Raw genomic sequence first — 21752 nt, 5'->3', positions numbered from 1 at the left:
AAAAGCATGGTATGTCAAACACTGCAGGGGTTATGGGACTGGGGATGAAGTTTGCGAGGTTGAGGAGGCAAATGGGGGTTTTGGAAGACGTGCAGACGTGGGCAGACATAAGCGGATCCCAAGGAGACAAATGGGAATCAAATCATGCCCCATAGCGAAGACCGAATATGGCAGTGGAACAAGGGTAAGATTTTAAACCCCTTAACTCAACACTCACTGCAGTGCTAAAAATAGCTGAAGGTCTGTGCACTTGCTGTGAAAACACCCTGTTTCCAAGGCCTTGGGCAAATATCACTGGCAGATTTTTGATTTATGTGATTTTAACATCTGAATAGCTAGTTGATGGATGATGACCATCCTTTTGATCATAAACTGTCAATATTCCATGGTTTTCCGGTTTAATATGTGAAAAACAAAATATTTGTCTTCAATACCCATGAACTGGACAGTTGCTTCTGGTAAAGCTAGTTAAATGCTTCCCAGACTAGCCAAGCATCCAGATAAGAGAGGTACTGAATGTTGTGATATTTAGTGATATTGAAACCATACATGTGCACACAAATTTCTGATTTTTCAATATAAGCTTGTCTGGTGGATATATTTTTAATGGGAGTTCGGGAACATGTAATGAAAATGGTTTTCATTCACCCATAACCTCTATTTCCGATCCAGTCCTGTTTGGAAAGAAGAACGAGTTTGCTCACCACACTGTTTGATTTATGAACTCATTGACAGGGGTTATGGGCCAAATCTTTCCAGTTAGTTTCTTATTATGGCATCCATTTTCATTTAGAAGAATGAGAATTTTGCAACAAAATTAAATATGGAAGTGAACTTTTCTCTGTGAACACACCCCAGTCTGTGTTTTTAAAAGCTTTTTACAGACGAGATTGGCTGAATTTTTCTAAAAACACTTGGTGTGTTTGCCATTGATCGGTTATATTTTGATATGAATGTGGACTAAGGAGAATGAGTCATATGCCTCACACCCATTGTTAAAGGGTCCTGTTGGGAAATTAAAAACCATCACCTTTGATATAACGCTTGTACGGGTTAATCCCAGGCATATATCTAACAGGAAACTTATTTTATTTTCACAAATGAATGTAACACCCTAACTATGAGATGTATTCTCCAAATGAATGTGAATGTTGTCAGGCAGAAATGATTTGATCTGCTGATACACAAATAGCCTATCAAATTCAACCGCAAAATAATTTCTCCTACATGTGACGTCACAGACGGGCAAAAATATTTACCCAAGTAAAAAGCCTTCCATTGGAAAACTATTTTTTCCCCCTTGAAATAAAAAAAAAAACCTTATTCACCTCCCAGTGAGGCTTAGACGATTCTAGACGTGCTTAAGTAGTTGGGTGTCACTTTCAGAGTGCAGATGGCTCTTGGCTCCTTGCAATTAAACATATAAATGAGAGCATTATTCAGCTTTTCTCAAATCACTAATAAGCAAACTTCCTCTTCAAATGATCACTCTTCAAATATTAGAATGTTTTAGTTCTCATTTGAAGTTACTGAGAAGTTTAGGCATTGAAATGCTAAATAAAGCAAAGATCACACATTTAATTTATGCAACCACATGATTTCTAATGCATGTGCTTTAAATATAATATTCATTCAAATGTAGGGAGATAGATAGATAGATAGATAGATAGATAGATAGATAGATAGATAGATAGATAGATAGATAGATAGATAGATAGATAGATAGATAGATAGATAGATAGATAGATAGATAGATAGATAGATAGATAGTATATTTGAATGGACATGTATATGAATATTCATACAAAGTCTTATGTAATCAGACTTAAACAGCTATGCATGCCCCAAAATGTTCAAAAGCTGCGCTTATACAATCATCAGCGCCTGCAGTATTTTCATCTGCTCCTCACCACTGAGTCAAAACACATAGACCGATGTGTCCTTAGTGAAGTTGAAAACATAACATTCCGGGGGCAACATTAACGCATTTGATGACTTGTCTTCAGCGCATTTACGCAATGAATGATCGCGCTTACGTGCGAATGAAATCAATGATAAAGGCGGGGCGACAACAGATCACATAAATGCATGCATTTTGGAGCACATAAAAGGGTGCAAGGCTGTCGAGATGGTTTATTTGCGCCAAAACTTTCAACAGAGACGTATAACGACGTTGCTCGCTCAAGTGCCAAAGCTCTCTCCATTCAGGACCATGGAGAGCTCCAGTCTGAGGACGCGCATGGCTGTGTGCGCGCTGCTGCTCTGCTTGTTGACCGGAGCCAGAGCGAACGAATCTGAGCCGGAGATAGAGGTGGAACTGGACACGAGAGCCATCAGAGACTTTTACCCCAAAGACCCAAACCTGACAAGTGAAAAACAGCTTGTGAGTAATTCATATTTTTATTGCGCAGTAGAAAGCTTAACACTCTAAAAAATGCTGGGTTGTTTTAACCCAATTTTGGGTCAAATATGGACAAACTCAAACATTGGGTTAAAAATTTAACTTAAAAATGTAACCCAATGGCTGGGTTTGTCCATATTTGACCCAAAATTGGGTTAAAACAACCCAGCATTTTTTTAGAGTGAACTTAGACAACATCGTGTATTTACACAAAAGTGTCACAACTTTTAATAGTTTTTGCTTTATTTTTTTTTCCGTGTGAAATGTTATATTGACATGTTTTTAAAGAGACTTGACTGAAGGGACTGAATAGAAACATGTTTTGTCAAACCAGCTCGGGGCTCTGCAAGAAGTTCTGGAAAAGCTGCAGACGAAACGAATTCCACCTTGGGAGAAGAAATTTGGTCAAGTTCCCATGGTATATTTATATTATACATTTTAACATTACGTATAAGTGCGTGTTGCTTGTGCTGGCGACATTGGTCATTGCGCAACACTGGTACTGTTGCATGGATATTGTCTTGGCTGTTTTTTTATATGTTCATCATGTAATAAAACATCGTTTTGTTTATCAATAAACAGTATTTGTTAGATGAAAATTGAAAATTCCTATTATTGTATGATCCACTACGTATCCAAACATAAGCCTTTACCAAGTGCGCTTTTACGCAGTGACTCAAATGCTGTAATGGCAAAAGTAACATGATCTCTCCTGTTTTCTCTTGCTAGTGTGATTTGGGGGAGCAGTGCGCGATCAGAAAAGGCTCGCGAATCGGGAAGATGTGCGATTGTCCGCGCGGAGCTCTCTGCAACTTTTTCTTGTTAAAGTGTTTGTGATGAAAAACACACATTCCGGAATGGATTGTAATGAGATTGAGGGAATCCATATGCATTATATATCATAAATAACTACAATTTTATTTATATTAATATTTTTTTAAGTGAAGAGACTGAAGACACTGACGCAAAGTTGTAAAGAAGTTGTTCTTCATATATTTGTGATGTAAACATGTAATACTGTCATATTTAATGTTAATCTGCTGTTTTGTGCATTAAAGTGCAAACTTGTTTTGTAAAATTGTCTGTGGATCAGTTGCCTACTTCTATATTTGCATAATAAGGAAAATGTGATTATGTTTTTGATAAAAAGACAATAACAATTATTTTAAAGATCACTTTTTTGCCATAAGACTTTAAGATAGCCTATACAACACTGATTATAAAGGATTATTTAAATAATTGGGAAAGTTTCTACGAAAGTAAAGCTAAATAAATAAATAAAATAACACAAAATAAATAAATTGAATGTGATCCATACACTGCACAATTAGTTGAAAATGTTTAAATTTTTGTTAAAATTGGACAGCAGTGTTTTATGATAGCAGTGTTGAGATAAGAATAGGTTTAATAGAGTCTATTGCCCCTTTATAGCTGGACTCACCTCCAAAACATTAGTGAGGTTTAGTTTCCATATTCCATATTCAGATTCTGTAAAATTAATTCATAATAATAAAATAAATAAATAAATACGTACATACATACATACATAGACATACATACATACATATATATACATACATAGGCTACATACATGCATATGCATACATAGGGCACATACATACAAAAAAAATTCACATTGTGTTTAAACAAATCAATTCTTCAACTTTTTCTACAGTATTTATTATCATATTTATTTCATATTACATTTAACTAGGCCAATAAAAGGATACAAAATGCTACTGCATGTCCACAGGAGAAGCATACATATATGTAGGTAAGGAAAAAAATAATAGTTAAAAATAATAATAGTGGACAATTTCCAAATAGCCTACTGCATAACGTATCACCATAAGCATCATGTTGTCATTCAATCTGTACAGACCTGAAAATACTTATCTATCCTTTACCTGTAAGTGCTGTATTTACATCTTCTTTCTATTTTTGGAATCAATTAGTTGCTACTTGCTCAAAACAAAAGCTAAACAAGGTTCTGACCATGTTCAGACTTCACTTTACTTTGCTTTTGCATAGCTGTCTCTGCTAGCGAGGTCTTAACATACAAGTCAGAGTCTGATTGTTGTGATCAGGGCTGAGTTTCCCGATAACGTTGTCTCTTAGCGCGCTACGACGAAGACTCTTAAGATATAACTTAACTGAAGGTATACCATTTCTAGGCGTGTTACTTCCCCGAACTATTACCTAGAAAGCTGCTTAAGATATACCTTCTTACGTGCGACGTTACCGGGTGCTGTCCGTGGCGATGGTGCTGAATCTGTTGATATCGATGACTCGAGAATCAATTATTCTCTCGTGCAGGGGCTGTTTATGTGAGAAAGCGCTGTTCTTTATAAAAGAAGTACTTCAGAAATAGTTGAAATTGCATTTACTAGGACTCATGGGATAATCCAAACTATAACAGCCTAATAGCCTTGCCTACATATTTTAAAATTGTATCTCATATTGCTGCCATAATAACCATTAACATTTTTTATGTGCTTTCTTCTCTTTCCCTTTTTTGTTCGCTGAGGTGAGCTGCGATGAAATATTGTTCTTGTAAATACTTTCAAGCATTTCAGTAATAGAAGTGTACGTCACGTAGCTACGGTGCTCGGCAGTGATCAAAAAGGATTTAAACAGTGAATTTTGAATCTCTTCTTGTAAACTCAGAGATGTGGATTTAGACGGCAATTAAATTACCACACGACCTGTTTGTCAAAAATCAGTAGGTACTAATTTGGACAGAGATTTTTACGCGGGTTGGGTAAGAAAAAACACTGATATTATGGATTCGGACGGCACTAAAATAACCGACTTACCCCTGTAAATGCATGATAAACAATATTAGCGTCCGAATAGGACTTAACTGACAGTAGCCTATGCTTTCACTGGCCTTTAAAAGCGCTCTTTAATTAAAATAAATTTATAAAATTTTATTATATAGGCTATAATAATATAATTAAAATTCTAACAACAATCAGTGTAATGACAATTTTATTCTTTGCATGAAAACACTTGAATTAGCCTAATTAAACACTGTCTGGGTGTATTAAAACTTCAGAATTATATTTATAGACCTTTAACAGTGATAAGGTAAGGCTAAGTGGTCCAGACCAACCTTCCGAACGTATGACTTAAGGTATACTTAAAGGGATACTCCACTTTTTTTTGAAAATAGGCTCATTTTACAACTCCCCCAGAGTTAAAATGTTGAGTTTAACCGTTTTTGAATCCATTCAGCCGATCTCCGGTTCTGGCGGTACCACTTTTAGCATAGCTTAGCATACATCATTGAAGTGGACAAGACCATTAGCATTTCGAAAAAAAAAAATGACCAAAGAGTTTCGATATTTTTCCTATTTAAAACTTGACTCTTCTGAAAATAGTTCCGTTGTGTTGACGGAACGGTAGCCTATTTTCAGGCGCTGCGTCATATCATTACGCCTGCTGCTCTCATGGTACGGCAGTGAAGTTTCTTGATTACTACGCAGGAATGAGAGTATAGTTCCTAGCCATATCAGCCTAGAAAATCGCAACTTTACATTTTCCGTCGGTCTTAGTGCACGATGTAACTACAGAAGAGTCAAGTTTTAAATAGGAAAAATATCGAAACTCTTTGGTCATTTTTTTTTTTAGAAATGCTAATGGTCTTGTCCACTTCAATGATGTATGCTAAGCTATGCTAAAAGTGGTACCGCCAGAACCGGAGATCGGCTGAATGGATTTAAAAACGGTAAAACTCAACAGTTTAACTCTGGGGGAGTTGTAAAATGAGCCTATTTCCAAAAAAAGTGGAGTATCCCTTTAACTAAGAGCGTTTCGGGAAACACGTATTAACGATAAGGTACAGCTTAAGGTGTAACTTAAGAACGACGTATTGTTAAGAAGGTTTCGGGAAACTCAGCCCAGAGCCTTCAAAAGGAATCCATAATGTAGTTCGAAGCCAATAGGGGAACATAAGTTGATAAAAAAAAAAGTGAAAATGCTTGACTTTAGTCTTGAGTTCAGTATTCCCTCTGACTTGTTCAAATTATGTCAAAATTGCCTCTCGTACGGAATACGACGATGATGACAATTAGCATAACATGAATTGGCGTCTTCGCAGAAAGGAGCTGTAAATCAATATTTGAAGTGCCTTGCTTTGACTCAGCTGTCCGGAACTATTTCAGACAGACAATTTGATCTTATGGTTATTTGATAAGTTGTTATTCCCAACACAGGCTACATCCGTCCTCACCTTCTTTAAGGTGCTTATGTGTGCCTTAAGACTTATTGCTCGGCTTTGTCACTGATGCCACAAATGTATGCTGCTCCCCAAAACCCTTTTTGCAGATCAATATTTCATCATTTTTGGAACGAAAAAGGGGTGTGATGTTGCCCCCTAGAGACATAAAAGAAAAGTTGGGCCAGGCTTGATATGGCTTTGAAAAGCTGAATGACGGTAGTGCTGAATTACTTCTACCTGGTCCTTGAATGGATTTCTGCTGCTGTCAATGTGGAGGATTGAAAATGTTCATACCTGTAATCACTTGGTGTTTGTGAGGTTGATTGAATGGCCACTTAATCAGGACAGTAACAGCTAGGAGATTATGCTTCTTGTATGATATTGAGATTGGCAGAGCTCAATTATTTGCTCAGTACTAATACGGTTCAATTTCAGAAAGAACAAATTTGGTCTGAGATCTAATACGGTTTGATAGCTCTGAGGAATTTTAGAGAAGCTTAACATAGAACTCAACATTAAAGGGATAGTTCACCCAAAAATGAAAATTCTGTCAGTAATTACTCACCCTCATGTTGTTCCAACCCCGTAAGACTTTCGTTCATCTTCGGAACACAAATTAAGATATTTTTTACAGGGCTCCAGACTAACTTTTTTCACGAGGAGCACAGTGGCCCCCAAATGAAAATTTTAGGGGTACAACCAGAAAATTTAGGGGCACACACCGTAAATCAACATGCTAACCAAATATTCACATTTCTACTAATTTCAACTGTATTACTAATAAATACTTTGATAATAGATACAGAAATTACAATGTGCTGTTTCAAATTCAGTGTCACATTTTATTGTGCACGTTTGAAGATGCAACAACAAGGTAAACCGACCGCACATGTCAACAGGAGAGGAGCAAGCAGAACAGAACGAGAATCTTTTTACATTTCACTTTGACACCAAATATTCCGCAGTCACCTTTATTTATTAAGCAGACATTTTCAGTTTAATAGTGTCTGTTCTCTAACTGAACTAAATGATTTTATATATAAAAAAATCAAATCGACAGTGGGGGGCGGTGCCGCGGTGGGCAAGAGATGTAACCGGTGTTGCTGAACACACCGGTAACACTGACTATCGTAGCAAGCCTAGTGCTTAGTAGTCTCGCGTAGCCAGACCTTCAGACTGACGGCTGAAGGTCTGGAATTCATAGCAGCTTTCTTTGGCCAAGGCCCGCCCATAAGGCCGTTTGACCGACATGTCAAACAACCAATTACATTTCGTTTCGTTCAGCGTCACGTTTCGGTGCGTGGAAATGTCCCCACAACAACAGACCGGCGTGCAACCCGTCAGTCAGCATAGAAAATCAAAGAAGGAGAAGAAAACTTCAAGAGTCTATGCCGTGAACCTCGCATACTTTTGAGAATCCTACGTTTAGCTGATCTTGATAAATGCTCATTGTCACTCATGTAAACACAACAGTTTTTCTTCCGCAATCACACGTCTGCGCTTTGTTTCCCTGCGGACCGAAAATAAACACGACACTCGCGCCCCCCGGAAATCCGATAAAATTCAACCAATCAGATGACGACTTCGACATTCCTGAAGTGTTTCCAGTTAAGTGTACCATATGCATCAGACGTTTAGCCAACGTTCCGTGGGCGTGACGTCTGAGGCTGAGACTAAGTGCTTAGTAACAAAGTGCTTAAAGGGATAGTTCACCCAAAAATGAAAATTAAGTCATTAAAGTCCCTGTAAAGGCAATAAAAAAAAAAAAAATCTAAACACTTTATAAATGTTAGAAATGTATTGCTAAAACATATTACAAAGACTGTGAACTGTGAAGTACTGAATTGTGGAGTTAGACCGTTAAAGGAACACTCCGACTTTTTGGGAGTTTAGCCTATTCACCTTATCCCCCAGAGTTAGATAAGTCCATACATACCTTTTTCATCTCCGTGCGTGCTATAAGTCTGTTTGACGCACCCACAGCTAGCCTGGCTTAGCACAAAGACTGGATGTAAATGGTTGCAGCTAGCATACTAATCCAAATAAGTGACAAAATAACGCAAACATTTTCCTATTTACATGTTGTGATTTGTATAGTCACAGAGTGTACAAAAAACAAAGTCACATGAGACACAGACATATTTTAACCGTATAAATACTGGGAACTATATTCTCTGAAGGCGAAGCACTGCTACTTGGGCGGAGTGATAACCGCAGCACCTGAGACACGCTCTCTGCTCCTCACCACGGCGCGTCTCAGGTGCTGCGGTTATCACTCCGCCCGAGTAGCAGTGCTTCGCCTTCAGATAATATAGTTCCCAGTATTTATACGGTTAAAATATGTCTGTGTCTCATGTGACTTTGTTTTTTGTACACTCTGTGACTATACAAATCGCAACATGTAAATAGGAAAATGTTTCCGTTATTTTGTCACTTATTTGGATTAGTATGCTAGCTGCAACCATTTACATCCAGTCTTTGTGCTAAGCTAGGCTAGCGGTGGGTGCGTCAAACAGACTTATGGCACGCACGGAGATGAAAAAGGTATGTATGGACTTATCTAACTCTGGGGGATAAGGTGAATAGGCTAAAGTCCCAAAAAGTCGTAGTGTTCCTTTAAACAGTTTTTCACCATTGCTATTTTCCGGATTTTATGGGCGGGGCTAAAACAGGGCTCGATGACGCACTGGAGCCCTTGAGCTCCTGGACACGCCCCCACTTGATGACGCACTGGAGCCCCTGAGGCTGGCCGCTCCTAACAATATCTAGAGCAGATTCTAGAGCAGATTCACATCAGTGTGCCGCTCAATCGCGAGTTACTGTCAGTACTATTATTAGTAACACAGCCTACAGATTGCTAGCTACTAGCTATGCCTTCGTCACGGAAATGCGTAGGCCTACTACCTGGATGCGATCACCGGATCACGTACAAAACAGATCGGTGTCCTTGTTTAAATTTCCGAAAAACGATTACATCAAGAAGAAGTGGATTAATTTTGTGAAGAGCCACCTTGATGGAGAGCTGAGGATCACCGCCAAAACCCGCCTCTGTAAGTGATCATTTTACACGGGATAGTTTTATAAACTTTCGTCGGAGATAACTGTCTGGGATTCACTGATAATCCGCTGTCACTGGTGAATGGGGCCGAACCGACTCCCGCCTCAGCCTTCATCCTCCCGTCGCGCCGACAACTGGTGCCATCATCGGCAGTGCGTGCCCACCGTGCGAGCATCCATTCCGGCTGTAGAGTTGAGTGTGGCGAGTCGACGGCAGCTTTCCCGCGAGTGGGCGTGGTTTCAGCGCAGCCAGTGGACACGCCCCCAGCGTTTGAGAGCAGATTACTGCTCATATTTTCAAGATTTTGATAGCTTATTTTATGTACTTGCTGACTTTTTTTATCATTCAAATTTGGCTGGGTGACTAATAACAAATTTTTCTGTGGTGTGACAAACTCAAAACACAAGTTTTGACTTTACAGGGACTTTAATTACTCACCCTCATGTTGTTCCAACCCCGTAAGACCTTTGTTCATCTTCGGAACACAAATGAAGATATTTTTGATTAAATTTGAGACCTGGATCACTCCTCCATAGGCTTCCTAAGGGAGTGAAACTTGACGGCCCAGAAAGTCATTGAAGAAAATGTTTAAATAGTCCAAGTGACTACAGTGGCTCAACTATAAGTTTATCAAGCGACGAGAATACTTTTTGTGCGGAAAAAACAAAACAAAAATAACGACTTTATTCGACTATTCCTTTTCCTTCTTTGTGGGCCTGAGACGAGAGGTCAAGAGATTTCCACGACGCATGCGCGAGAACTGAACAAGAAGTAGTAGAAGAAGAACGTCCTCTTCTCAGTTCTCGCGCATGCGTCGTGGAAATCTCTTGAACTCTCGTCTCAGGACCACAAGGAAGAAAAGGAATAGTCGAATAAAGTCGTTATTTTTGTTTGTTTTTCCGCACAAAAAGTATTCTCGTCGCTTGATAAACTTATAGTTGAGCCACTGTAGTCACATGGAATATTTAAACATTTTTTTCAATGACTTTCTGGGCCGTCAAGTTTCACTCCCTTAGGAAGCCTATGTAGCAGTGATCCAGCTCTCAAATTTAATCGAAAATATCTTCATTTGTGTTCTGAAGATGAACGAAGGTCTTACGGGGTTGGAACAACATGAGGGTGAGTAATTAATGACTTAATTTTCATTTTTGGGTGAACTATCCCTTTAAGAACCTTTAGGTCATTTCACAGTTACAAACAATACTTAAGAAATATTTGTAGACATTGGGGGCACTGGCCAATAACATTCCACTAGAACAAGGTAGCGACTGCAACTTTCGCAGTTCATTGATTTCGTTTCCTTCCAGTACCTCAACCAGCTGAATTCTCGCAGCCAGTCTTCCCGAAAATGGTGGGTTCGGACCTTTTTCGCCACACAAACCTCTGACTCTGAATCACCATCCGACTGTGATACTGTAGACTCTGGCACTCGCCGCAGGTCAGAAGAACGAGTCGATACGATAGATCGCTTGCTCATTGCTCAGACGCACAAAGCAGGTTGTGATTTTTGTCTCCGTCTCCTTCCCACAGACGTTTACGCGCGCTCGATTATCTCTAGGACCCTCCCCCTCCACACATTATCCACTTACAGTGGCCATTCCCTATTCTTGTCACACTCATTGGCCTCCCACTCATTCCGGATTCACGTTTAATGTGTAAAAAAAAGGGGCAAATTTACTGGTCGCACATGTGCGATTGACTGGATGTAATATTCTGTCCCACACTCTCAAATTTTGGTCGCAGTCTGGAGCCCTGTTTTATTAAATCTGAGAGCCGTCTCACTCCTCCATAGGCTTCTATTGTAATTGAAACCTGCCGGCCCAGAAAAGTTAGTAAAAACATAGTTAAAATAGGCTAGTCCAAGTGACTACAGTGGCTCTACCCTAAGTTTTTTAAGCGACGACGAGAATACTTTTTGTGTGCAAAAAACCCCCAAAATAACGACTTTATTCAACTATTCATTTTCTTCTATGTGGGCCTCTGAGTGAGTTCACGTAGTGTAACAGCGCAGCGCTACGTCAGAACGTAGGCTCACTATTGGCCAGTATCACACTCATGACCAGCGTCGGCCAATAGTGAGCCTACGTTCTGACGTAGCGCTGCGCTGTTACACTACGTGAACTCACTCAGAGACCCATAGAAGAAAATGAATAGTTGAATAAAGTCGTCGTTATTTTTGTTGTTTTTTTCGCACAAAAAGCATTCTCGTCGCTTGATAAACTTAAGGTGAAGCCACTTTAGTCACTTGGCCTATTTTAACGATGTTTTTACTAACTTTCCGGGCCGGCAGGTTTCAATTACAATAGAAGCCTATGGAGGAGTGAGACAGCTCTCAGATTTAATAAAAAATATCTTAATTTGTGTTCCGAAGATGAACGAAAGTCTTACGGGGTTGGAACAACATGAGGGTGAGTAATTACTGGCAGAATTTTCATTTTTGGGTGAACTAACCCTTTAATTACATCTACACACATAAAGAAGATGTCCCGGCTAGTAAGTTATATTGATGACTTTTTCCGGTGAAATCTGTGATTCCAAATGACAGTATCCACTGACTGTGACTGACAGCCGCACATTCTCCTCAAAACATTGGATTCATCCGGGCTGTGCTGTGCTGTGCCGAGGCACAACCCACGTAAAGTTGATAATTCCACGAATGACTGCAATTGCATATTTCGAACAGAGATGGCGACAAAGAGGAAAAACTACAGACTGCAGCTTTAAAAATACATTAATAAATATGATTAAAATATTTTAAATGATTATTTAATAATTTAATATTTTCATAAAACATACAATAAAATATAATAAATAAAATAAATTTAAAATAAGAAAGGATTCAACTGCATGTGCCACTGTGTTTAGGTAACACATTGTTACCATATTGGGAATTCTTAGCAACTTTTGCACTTTTTCATTCCACTTATGTTGAGATTCAAGATTGCAACCTTCAGATGACTTACTTTACTAATTTCTGTCTGCTTGCATTCTGAGCCTTTTTAGTTATTATCCAATAGCTTGCAGCTACAAAAATGTAGAACTTAATATAAATTATATGTAAAATACATTAATAAATATTATAAAAAGTGAAATAAATCAATATAAATAATATGTAACATATTTTACCATTTTTATTTAAATGTTTTTTTTAGTTAAATGTTATTATTTTAATTTTTATTTGAACTTAATACAAATTATATGAAAATATTATGCCAATGAACATTATAAATAAATAAAAAATGAATCAGTTATGATTTATATTTTTATATTAGCCTATATTTTATATTTCAAATACAAATTTCACTGATGTTGAGATTCACCGATGTTGGACCTTAAAGGAACACTCCGACTTTTTGGGACTTTAGCCTATTCACCTTATCCCCCAGAGTTAGATAAGTCCATACATACCTTTTTCATCTCCGTGCGTGCTATAAGTCTGTTTGACGAACCCACCGCTAGCCTAGCTTAGCACAAAGACTGGATGTAAATGGTTGCAGCTAGCATTACTGCTCCAAATAAGTGACAAAATAATGGAAACATTTTCCTATTTACATGTTGTGATTTGTATAGTCACAGAGTGTACAAAAAACAAAGTCACATGAGACACAGACATATTTTAACCGTATACATACTGGGAACTATATTATCTGAAGGCGAAGCACTGCTACTCGGGCGGAGTGATAACCGCAGCACCTGAGACACGCTCTCTGCTCCTCACCACGGCTCGTCTCAGGTGCTGCGGTTATCACTCCGCCCGAGTAGCAGTGCTTCGCCTTCAGATAATATAGTTCCCAGTATGTATACGGTTAAAATATGTCTGTGTCTCATGTGACTTTGTTTTTTGTACACTCTGTGACTATACAAATCACAACATGTAAATAGGAAAATGTTTCCGTTATTTTGTCACTTATTTGGATTAGTATGCTAGCTGCAACCATTAACATCCAGTCTTTGTGCTAAGCTAGGCTAGCGGTGGGTGCGTCAAACAGACTTATAGCACGCACGGAGATGAAAAAGGTATGTATGGACTTATCTAACTCTGGGGGATAAGGTGAATAGGCTAAAGTCCCAAAAAGTCGGAGTGTTCCTTTAAGCACAAACTCCATGACTTACCGTGATCAAATCCTTCTGCTTGCATTTTCTGGGTGAGCCTTTCTAGTTACTATCCAATATGGCAGATTGCAGCCAAAAATACCAGCATTACCTGATGGATCATTGAGTAGGACTGCAATGTCATCTTACCTGCTGTCTGGATTTGTGAAGTATTTGCTCTTCAGCTTATGTGAAAAACTGCCAGATCCATATCAGCTCAGCATCTAAGTTAGGGCAGTAGTGGCCAAACAGCAACATTTTGGACTTGTCAGTCAAAGTGTCTGTACTTTAAATCCCAGAGGTGCTGAGGAATCAGACAACAATTAAAGAGTCATTGAGGTTACAAAATTGTTGACGCACTGCTCACCGTCCAAACAAAGCATTTATGTTTATTGTATCTGATATGTTGTGTATGCAGTCTGTCTGTTCATTTGTAAATGCATTATAATAAATGACAAACAACAATTACTGTTACAAAAATATTCAGAAATGTGAGTACTGCACTTGTCTATTAAGTCCAGCAGAGTGCAGTATGGGCTCATTTCTGTTAGACTAACAGACTGCTGACTCACTGGAAAATCCAGCCCAAGACCAGACAGGTGCTTCTGCATGCAAACTCACCTTCAGAGGGAAAGCCCAAGCTCTTATTTATTTATTATCATCGCGTCTCCCTCCTTTTCTCTCTCTGTTTTATATATCGTTAGTTGCCTTAGGAAATGTCTGATGTATGCAGCTTTAAGGATGAATGAAAAAATACATGTAGAGGTCATTCCTTACCCCACTCGGACCCACATGTGTCTATTCACTTTTCTCTGTGTATTTTAATTAGTTTTTGTCATTTAATCCCAGCTAACCATATTTGGTTCCAAGAACTTTCTGGGAACCAAATATGGTTAGCTGGGATTAAGGTTAGCTTTGTTTTTGTTAGCCAAAGGTTTCGTGACAGAATTTAAAAAAAAAATTTTTTAGGTTTGCAGAACGTTCCCCTTCCCATAATGTTCACAATCTTAAAGGATTATTATGCAGGTAAGTCAGTCTATTATTAGTATTATTTCACACATCATTTCTTTTGACTGATAATATTAATGATAATGATAAAGGAAACGGACAAATTCACACAAAATTGTGTCAAAAATGCCATTATTATTCTAGTAAACATAATCAGTTATGGCTTAAGAACGTAAACAGAGAAAAACAACACGTGTGTCAGTGCATCAGGCTAAAGTGACAGCAGCCTAAAATTTATGCTGATGTCTGTGTTTTTGATGATAATCAAACAACAAAGGACAAAGAAAAAAATCACTGAATAACTGAACTGAATAACTTTAGTTAATCTATGTTTAATTTATACAGTGAAGACTATGTTATTTTACATTTGATTACTTTATTTAAAACTACTGTTATTGTAACTTTTAATGTTATCTATATTCATCAACATTTTCAACATTTATATTATGTCTACAGTAGGCTATATATATATAATTATAAAAAATATTTGTAATGTTACTTTTAATGTTATCTATATTCATCAACATGTTCAACATTTATATTATACAGTATATAGGCCTACAGTAGGCTGTATATATATATATATATATATATATATATATAATTATAAAACATTATTTTGATATATTCAGAAATGTAATTATATACAGTATATATATATATATATATATATATATATATATATATATAATTACATTTCTGAATATATCAAAATACATTTTTATAACAGTCTAATTATTTTACATTTTATTGTTGAATGTTGAATTAAATAATTAAAACCAGTGTCCATTGTAACACCAGGAATAATTCAACCTCATTAAACAACAGTTGATTAAACAACAGTTAGATTACAGATGAATATTACATTTTTTGGCGTCTATTTTTTGGCGTCGAGCGTGACATCACACAGCTGCATGGTCTTTCGTCCAATCACAGGCAGGTAAACAGCGCCTAGTTTCGCCTGGTGTCAGCAGCAGCCCTCCCGGTCTTAACTCTGCAGACGGGGCAGGTGGCAGTAGTTGTCATGGAGATAACTGCGGGCCTGGCGTCGGCTCCAGGGGTTGTTTCCATGGAGATCCCGCCCCGAGGACGAGGTGCGCTTGCAGCGGTGGAGGAGGACGAGGACCGCGAGCAGTTTCAGCATCCCCGCCGCCGCGACCCGACCTCACGCCAGGGAAACTTTTACATGCTCATCGTGATCGGTGAGATCGCGACAGAGCATCAGCTGCACGCCGCCAGACAGCACATAGAGCGCGGTGAGCCTCTGTTATTGAAAGCATGCCTCTTCTGACACTAAATATGCCTAATATATTTTTCTTTCAGAATTTAAAACACGTTTAAATATGTACTCAGAGAGAATTATGCCAGATAACGAGTAGGCTTATGCATCCTTGTATTTATATTAATTCATTATGGGATATTGTCCAAAATAAATCTGAGAAATGTCTTGCATAGGCCTACTTCATTTAACTTGATTTAAATGAAGTTTACAGCTTTAGACTGCATACTTTGCTGCGGTGGGCGTGTTCATTTAATCATGGACGTTTCTTCAGTCTGACGCTGCAAATGCCTACTTCCAAATCATTCCCAAAGATATAATTTGTTTAATGGAGCATCATTAAGGACATCTCTTGTCTTCTGTACTTCCTCTGAGGGATATAATATCCGATGGGACCATTATTGCATAGTAAGATCAGCACACTGCGGCGACCTCGCGTGACTGCACTGAGCACTGCGCCATGAATTGTGCATTTTTAGATGAAATTGATGAAGCTGCGGTTTTTAGGGTCGGGGATCTCATGATATTATTGCTGTTTCAAATGTTGTTTATTTAGCAGTATATTTTTGGGCACGTGTTTAAACTTACTATAGGGCTGTGATTAATATGACAGCAGATGTTGATTATCTTTTCAAGTATAAACGAGTCAATGAAAAGGTGCACAGCCTATTTATTCAATAGAATCATCTTCATGAACATTTGTGAAACGGGACCACAAAACCAGTCACATGGGTCTTTTTTTTTTAAATTGAAGTTGAATTTATACATCAAAGCTGAATATAAGCTTTCCATTTATGTATGGTTTGTTAGGATAGGTCGGACAATATTTGGCCAAGATACAACTATTTGAAAATCTGGAATCTGAGGGTACAAAAAAATCTAAACATTGAGAAAGTTGCCTTTAAAGTTATCCATTTATGTTCGCGATTGTGCTGCATTCACTCACAAAAATTAATGTTTTATATATTTTACGAAATATCTTCATGGAACATGATCTTTACTTAATATCCTAATGATTTTTGGCATAAAAGAAAAATCTATAATTTTGACCCATACAATGTATTGTTGGCTATTGCCACTAATATACCCGTGCTACTTGTGACTGGTTTTGTGTTCAGGGTCACGTTTAAGCTTGTGTATAATGAACAGTTTGAAAATTGTAGCCCTTTAGCTCTTGTTATATGATATAGGCTAGATATAGAATTTTCATTGCAATTAAAACACTGTATTATTGTAGAATTCTTAAAACATATTTGTTTCCAACCTTTTAGGTTCTCACAGGAATTTCCATCATTTTGGCATGATTTAATGTTTTTCAACTCTGATTTATTCATCTGTACATTCAAAGTGGCCAAAAATCATTAGTACTTTGATTTAAAATCAGCAAATGAATGTAACATTTCAATTTTAGTGTGTTGAATTTTTTTCACTGTGCACATATCATGTAACTATAGTTTACAGAAAATACATCAAATTTAAAAGTACAAAGTTAAGTGTTTTCATCATATGGCAGAACTCATCTACTGTTTGCTGTTCTTTTTAAAAAAAAATTATCGTTGCTTTAGTACTCTAAAATATGTTTATATGGTATTTTTTGTTGTCATAAAAATTTGGCTTTGCTAAATTACTAGCTAGTACTACTACAAACCTGAGGAACCTGCCTGTGGGCCTATTGGTTAGAGAGTCAGGCTAATAACCCTAAGGTTGCAGGTTCGATTCTCAATACTGACAGGAAATGACCGAGGTGCCCTTGAGGAAGGCACCTAACCCCTAATCGCTCCCCGGGCGCCACAGCAAAAATGCTCTGGGTGTGTGTGTCCACGGTTTGCAGTGTGTTTGTGTGTGTGTTCACTACTCACTACTCCTAATGTGTCTGTACTAACTTGGATGGTTTAAATGGCTGAGGACAAATTCCCAGTATGAGTTTAAATACTTGGCCTTTACATGTCAAAAAAAAAAAAAAAAAGAAGAAGAAGAAGAAAAGAAACAACCAAATTCAAACACAATATTTAGGGTCAAATGGTAGACTTGTTACATTCAGTACATTTACAATCGTGCAGCATTCTCTAATGTTTGGACATTTAGAAACCTCCCATTCTTCCTGACAGACATTTAATAAGCAATTAGCATATCGATGAGAATAAAATCAATACTATAAGGAATGCTGTGTTTCTATAGACTGTGTAAATCTTATTCTGGGAAAATAGAAGTATCCGTTCATCTCTGCGGTCATTACCTGTTTTAAATCCCAAATGACACAGCATTTCTGAGGACAAACACTGCAGTGTTTGCAACATTTACACTTCATCTACAAAGCAAAATAGAATCTGAGGGAAACAGCTCTTCATCTGTATGAAGAAGAGATGATGAAGGACACAGCCGAGGAGAGTTAAGAGTCATAGAGTTCATTTCATTCCCTAATTCTCCAATTTACACTTTGAAGTTCAGCACAGTTGGAGCTTAAGAGACTAGAGCATCTGAACTTTTGGGATCTTAGGCTATGTAATCCTCGATGAATATTCTGAGCATAACACACTGAATCTCATGTGAAGAACTATATGGCAGATCTGAAAATACAGGGTCGAAATATCGAATTTAAACTTATGAGAAATAAGAAGAATAAGAAGAAACTGGATAAATTAATTTAAATATTTGAATGATTAATATTACAAGTAGATTATTAATATTAGAAATATAATAAAAAATAAAATGCAGATTCATTTTTGAACAAATGATATAATATATCATATTAAGTAATATAAAATATTAAGTAATGTAATAGTTTGTAATGAATAAAATGGAATGATATACATACGAAAATTTAAGGAAATCTATTTGAATTTTTCAACACAAATTGTTATAATAATATAAAATAATAATAATGAATTGTAAAAGAAAGAAGGATGATATATGAAAGAAAGATGCCAAATGAGGGTGTGGATGATAATTGCATACACATGTAGCTAATCTTTAAGTGCTGTGCTCATATTAATCATGTCACATTTCTCTCTGTACCTGCAGGTATCCGATCCTGGGACATCAATGTGTCAGAATGTGACCTGGACCAACAACTACAGCTTTTCATAACCAGACATTCCGCCCAGTTCTCAGCCGAGGTCAGAGGTCAGTTCGATTGAAAGGGTGACATCTAGATCCTGCAGCAGTGTTGAATGCAAATTAAGTCAGAAGTATACCGTATATATTAAGATAAACTGTATAAAAAGATAAAGCTCAAAGCTAAATGAACAATTACATGATTACATACATTTCTTTTCATTTATTAATGCCACACATAAATAAATATTTTCAATGAAAAGTTGGGAATCAAGCTATTGATTCACATACTGCCAGCCCAAGGTCACACTGCAGTGTTCTTGCTTACAGCAAGCTCACAGATAGCATGCACAACATGCAGCCAATCAGCATGTGTGTTTGCACGGGTGCTGCCTGGCACAGTGCTAATCAAAGAGCTGTGTCAGGAGGAGAGGAGCTGCAGAGCCCTGCTTGACTGCTGCAGTGTGTGTGTGTGTGGGGTGGGACGGGACGGGGCTTGAGCTGAGGCACAATCGGTTTCAGTATAAAAGTGATAAAAGGCTAGCATGCTATTCATTTCCTAACTGCTGAGAAAGTGCTTTAGTAACCATTTTTAAACCTTAAGCTGCTGTTGATGGGGTGAATTATAAAGTACCTGGAGACAGATTAATGTAAATGGCTATAATTTGGTAATCACGCGACTAATAGTGCTTTTATTTTCAGAATATATAGGCACTTGACCGTAACCACATAATCACAGTCAATATTGAATAAATGATAATCAGAGTGTGCTGCAGGAATTATGTTTTTCTGTAGGCCAAAACCAGGAAACTAGTTTTAGCACTTCTGGTTCCATCATCCAGAAGTCAATGTTTTTTTTAAATGTTTTTTTAGGGTGCTTTCACACCTGAGCGTTTGTTTCGGAACCTGGTGCGTTTTCTCCCTTGGTTGGGTTTGTTTAGGTATATGTGAACACGGCAATCGCGCTCATATCCGCACCAAAACAATCGCTTCGAGACTGCCTGAACATGCCGGTCTCGGGCCGATTGCAAACGAACTCTGGGGCGGTTCGCTTGAGGTGTGAAAGCAATCCGACCCAACGGACCAATTCATAACGGGAAATGTACTATATAAATAGCAGTAGTGTCTGATTCTGTGAGTGAGTACATTAGTTATCACAGTTGAAAACCAAAAGAGCACCTCTTCATCTTAGAATGTTGTGCAATTGCGCTTCTCCGTGCAATAATGCTGTCCCGATGAAGCCTTGTTTCCTGCTCTAGCTGCATTATAACATTCGTATAGTGTTTGCGTGTGTCTTGACACTGTTAACCTCTAGACAGCGCTGGGAAATCCAGAGAGAGCGCGCGTTTGAATTTGCTGCAGTATTAATACGAATGTAGTATATAATTTAACAGCGGGAATGACGGCTACATTCGTATAGTGTTTGCGTGTGTCTCGACAGTTACAAACAAAGCCACAATAAGCTCATGGAGCGAACTTGTCAATCATCTTGATGGATGACGAAGAGGAAATGCTGACCAATAAGAGGACAGTTTCTCGGCATGTAACTTGCGCGAACACATTTTGGTACGCTTTAAAGGTTGCCTTGTAAAAGCGAACCAAACCAAGAAGAAAATGCAACATTGTAACAAATTAAATCCCTGTTTCGGAACAAAACAAACGATCTATAGGTGTTAAAACGCTCATGTTAAATGTCTGAAAAAAAGCTCTAGAGATGTTTGAAATGAAGCCACAAAAGAACTGCTGCGCTTCTCCTATAGCAACACACATTCATTCCTGAATGAATGTGGTTTTGAATGAATCAGTTGAGTGTATAATTCAATGACTTGCTCATACAGACTGGTTTTGTTCCTATATGAATCAGTGTTTGAACGAATCGCTTGAAAGAAAAATTCTACGACTCACTCACAAAGACAGTGTCCGCATTCGAAACCGCATACTTCCCTACTATATATTAGGCGAAAAAATGCGACAAAAGAAGTATGTCCGAATTCATGGTACTCATAAAAGAGTAGGTAAAAAAAGTACCGGGATGACCTACTTCTTCCGGCTAAATTCTGAAGTGTGCATACGATGGACACTTTACTATCCCATGAGGCCACGGGAGAGGATTTATGAATGGCAGTGAAGCATAACTGACGCTGGTAGGTCACATGATAATGACAACACAACGAATGTAGTACGTCCAGATTACATTCATACTACACACACTCATACTATACAGAAGAACATACTTTTTTAGCAGTCGTGGAGTAAGAACTTATTCTAAATAGGTACCTACTCAAGAGAGTATGCGATTTCGGACGCAGCCACAGACTTGTTTTGTTCCTGAATGAATCTGTGTTTGAACAAATAGCTTGAAAGAATGATTCCGTGATTCAAACACAAAGACAGTCACTTTTTGCCCCCTTTTCTGTGATAATTTTGCAATGTGTTTTTTAAGTTGTTCTGAATTTTTCAAAAATCATAAATCTGACCGTCTAGAATAGGAATAGCACACTTCTCCTTAAGCTACACTATCTGAGGTAGATACACGTCTGTAGCACAGTATGTGAACTATGTGCCGAAGTGTATTGCTTACTAGGGTTAGAACAAAAGAGCACCACTAATAAACTGCAATGCCAAAAAATGATCAAAT

General features: G+C 37.8%; 2 protein-coding genes and 1 long non-coding RNA gene across 3 annotated transcripts in view; 2 read left to right on the top strand and 1 right to left on the bottom strand.

Annotated features, from left to right (window-relative positions):
* LOC130085362 (uncharacterized) overlaps positions 1-19197 on the bottom strand; it is a 28946-nt gene extending 9749 nt beyond the window's left edge. The window contains exons 1-2 of the long non-coding RNA XR_008807137.1: positions 19076-19197; positions 13924-14077 (exon numbers count right to left, since the gene is read on the bottom strand). This is a non-coding gene — a long non-coding RNA (uncharacterized LOC130085362). The remainder of the gene's footprint in view (positions 1-13923; positions 14078-19075) is intronic.
* On the top strand, positions 2099-3479 carry cart2 (cocaine- and amphetamine-regulated transcript 2). Its single transcript, XM_056251095.1, has 3 exons — positions 2099-2383; positions 2736-2819; positions 3131-3479. Exons 1-3 carry the CDS (start codon positions 2129-2131, stop codon positions 3236-3238), a joined length of 447 nt encoding a protein of 148 aa, XP_056107070.1. The 5' UTR covers positions 2099-2128; the 3' UTR covers positions 3239-3479.
* Positions 15766-21752, top strand: part of map1ab (microtubule-associated protein 1Ab) — a 47123-nt gene continuing 41136 nt past the window's right edge. Inside the window, exons 1-2 of the mRNA XM_056251091.1 lie at positions 15766-16037; positions 19082-19183. Coding sequence (XP_056107066.1) covers positions 15806-16037; positions 19082-19183 — 334 coding nt within the window. The 5' untranslated portion in view covers positions 15766-15805. The remainder of the gene's footprint in view (positions 16038-19081; positions 19184-21752) is intronic.

The sequence above is a fragment of the Rhinichthys klamathensis genome, unplaced genomic scaffold (genome assembly GCF_029890125.1).
Source record: "Rhinichthys klamathensis goyatoka isolate OS25496 unplaced genomic scaffold, OSU_Roscu_1.1 h1tg000076l_1, whole genome shotgun sequence".
In the NCBI taxonomy this organism is placed as follows: Eukaryota; Metazoa; Chordata; class Actinopteri; order Cypriniformes; family Leuciscidae; genus Rhinichthys; species Rhinichthys klamathensis.
Note: the sequence above shows the minus strand (reverse complement) of the source record. Positions and strands in the feature narration are given on the sequence as shown.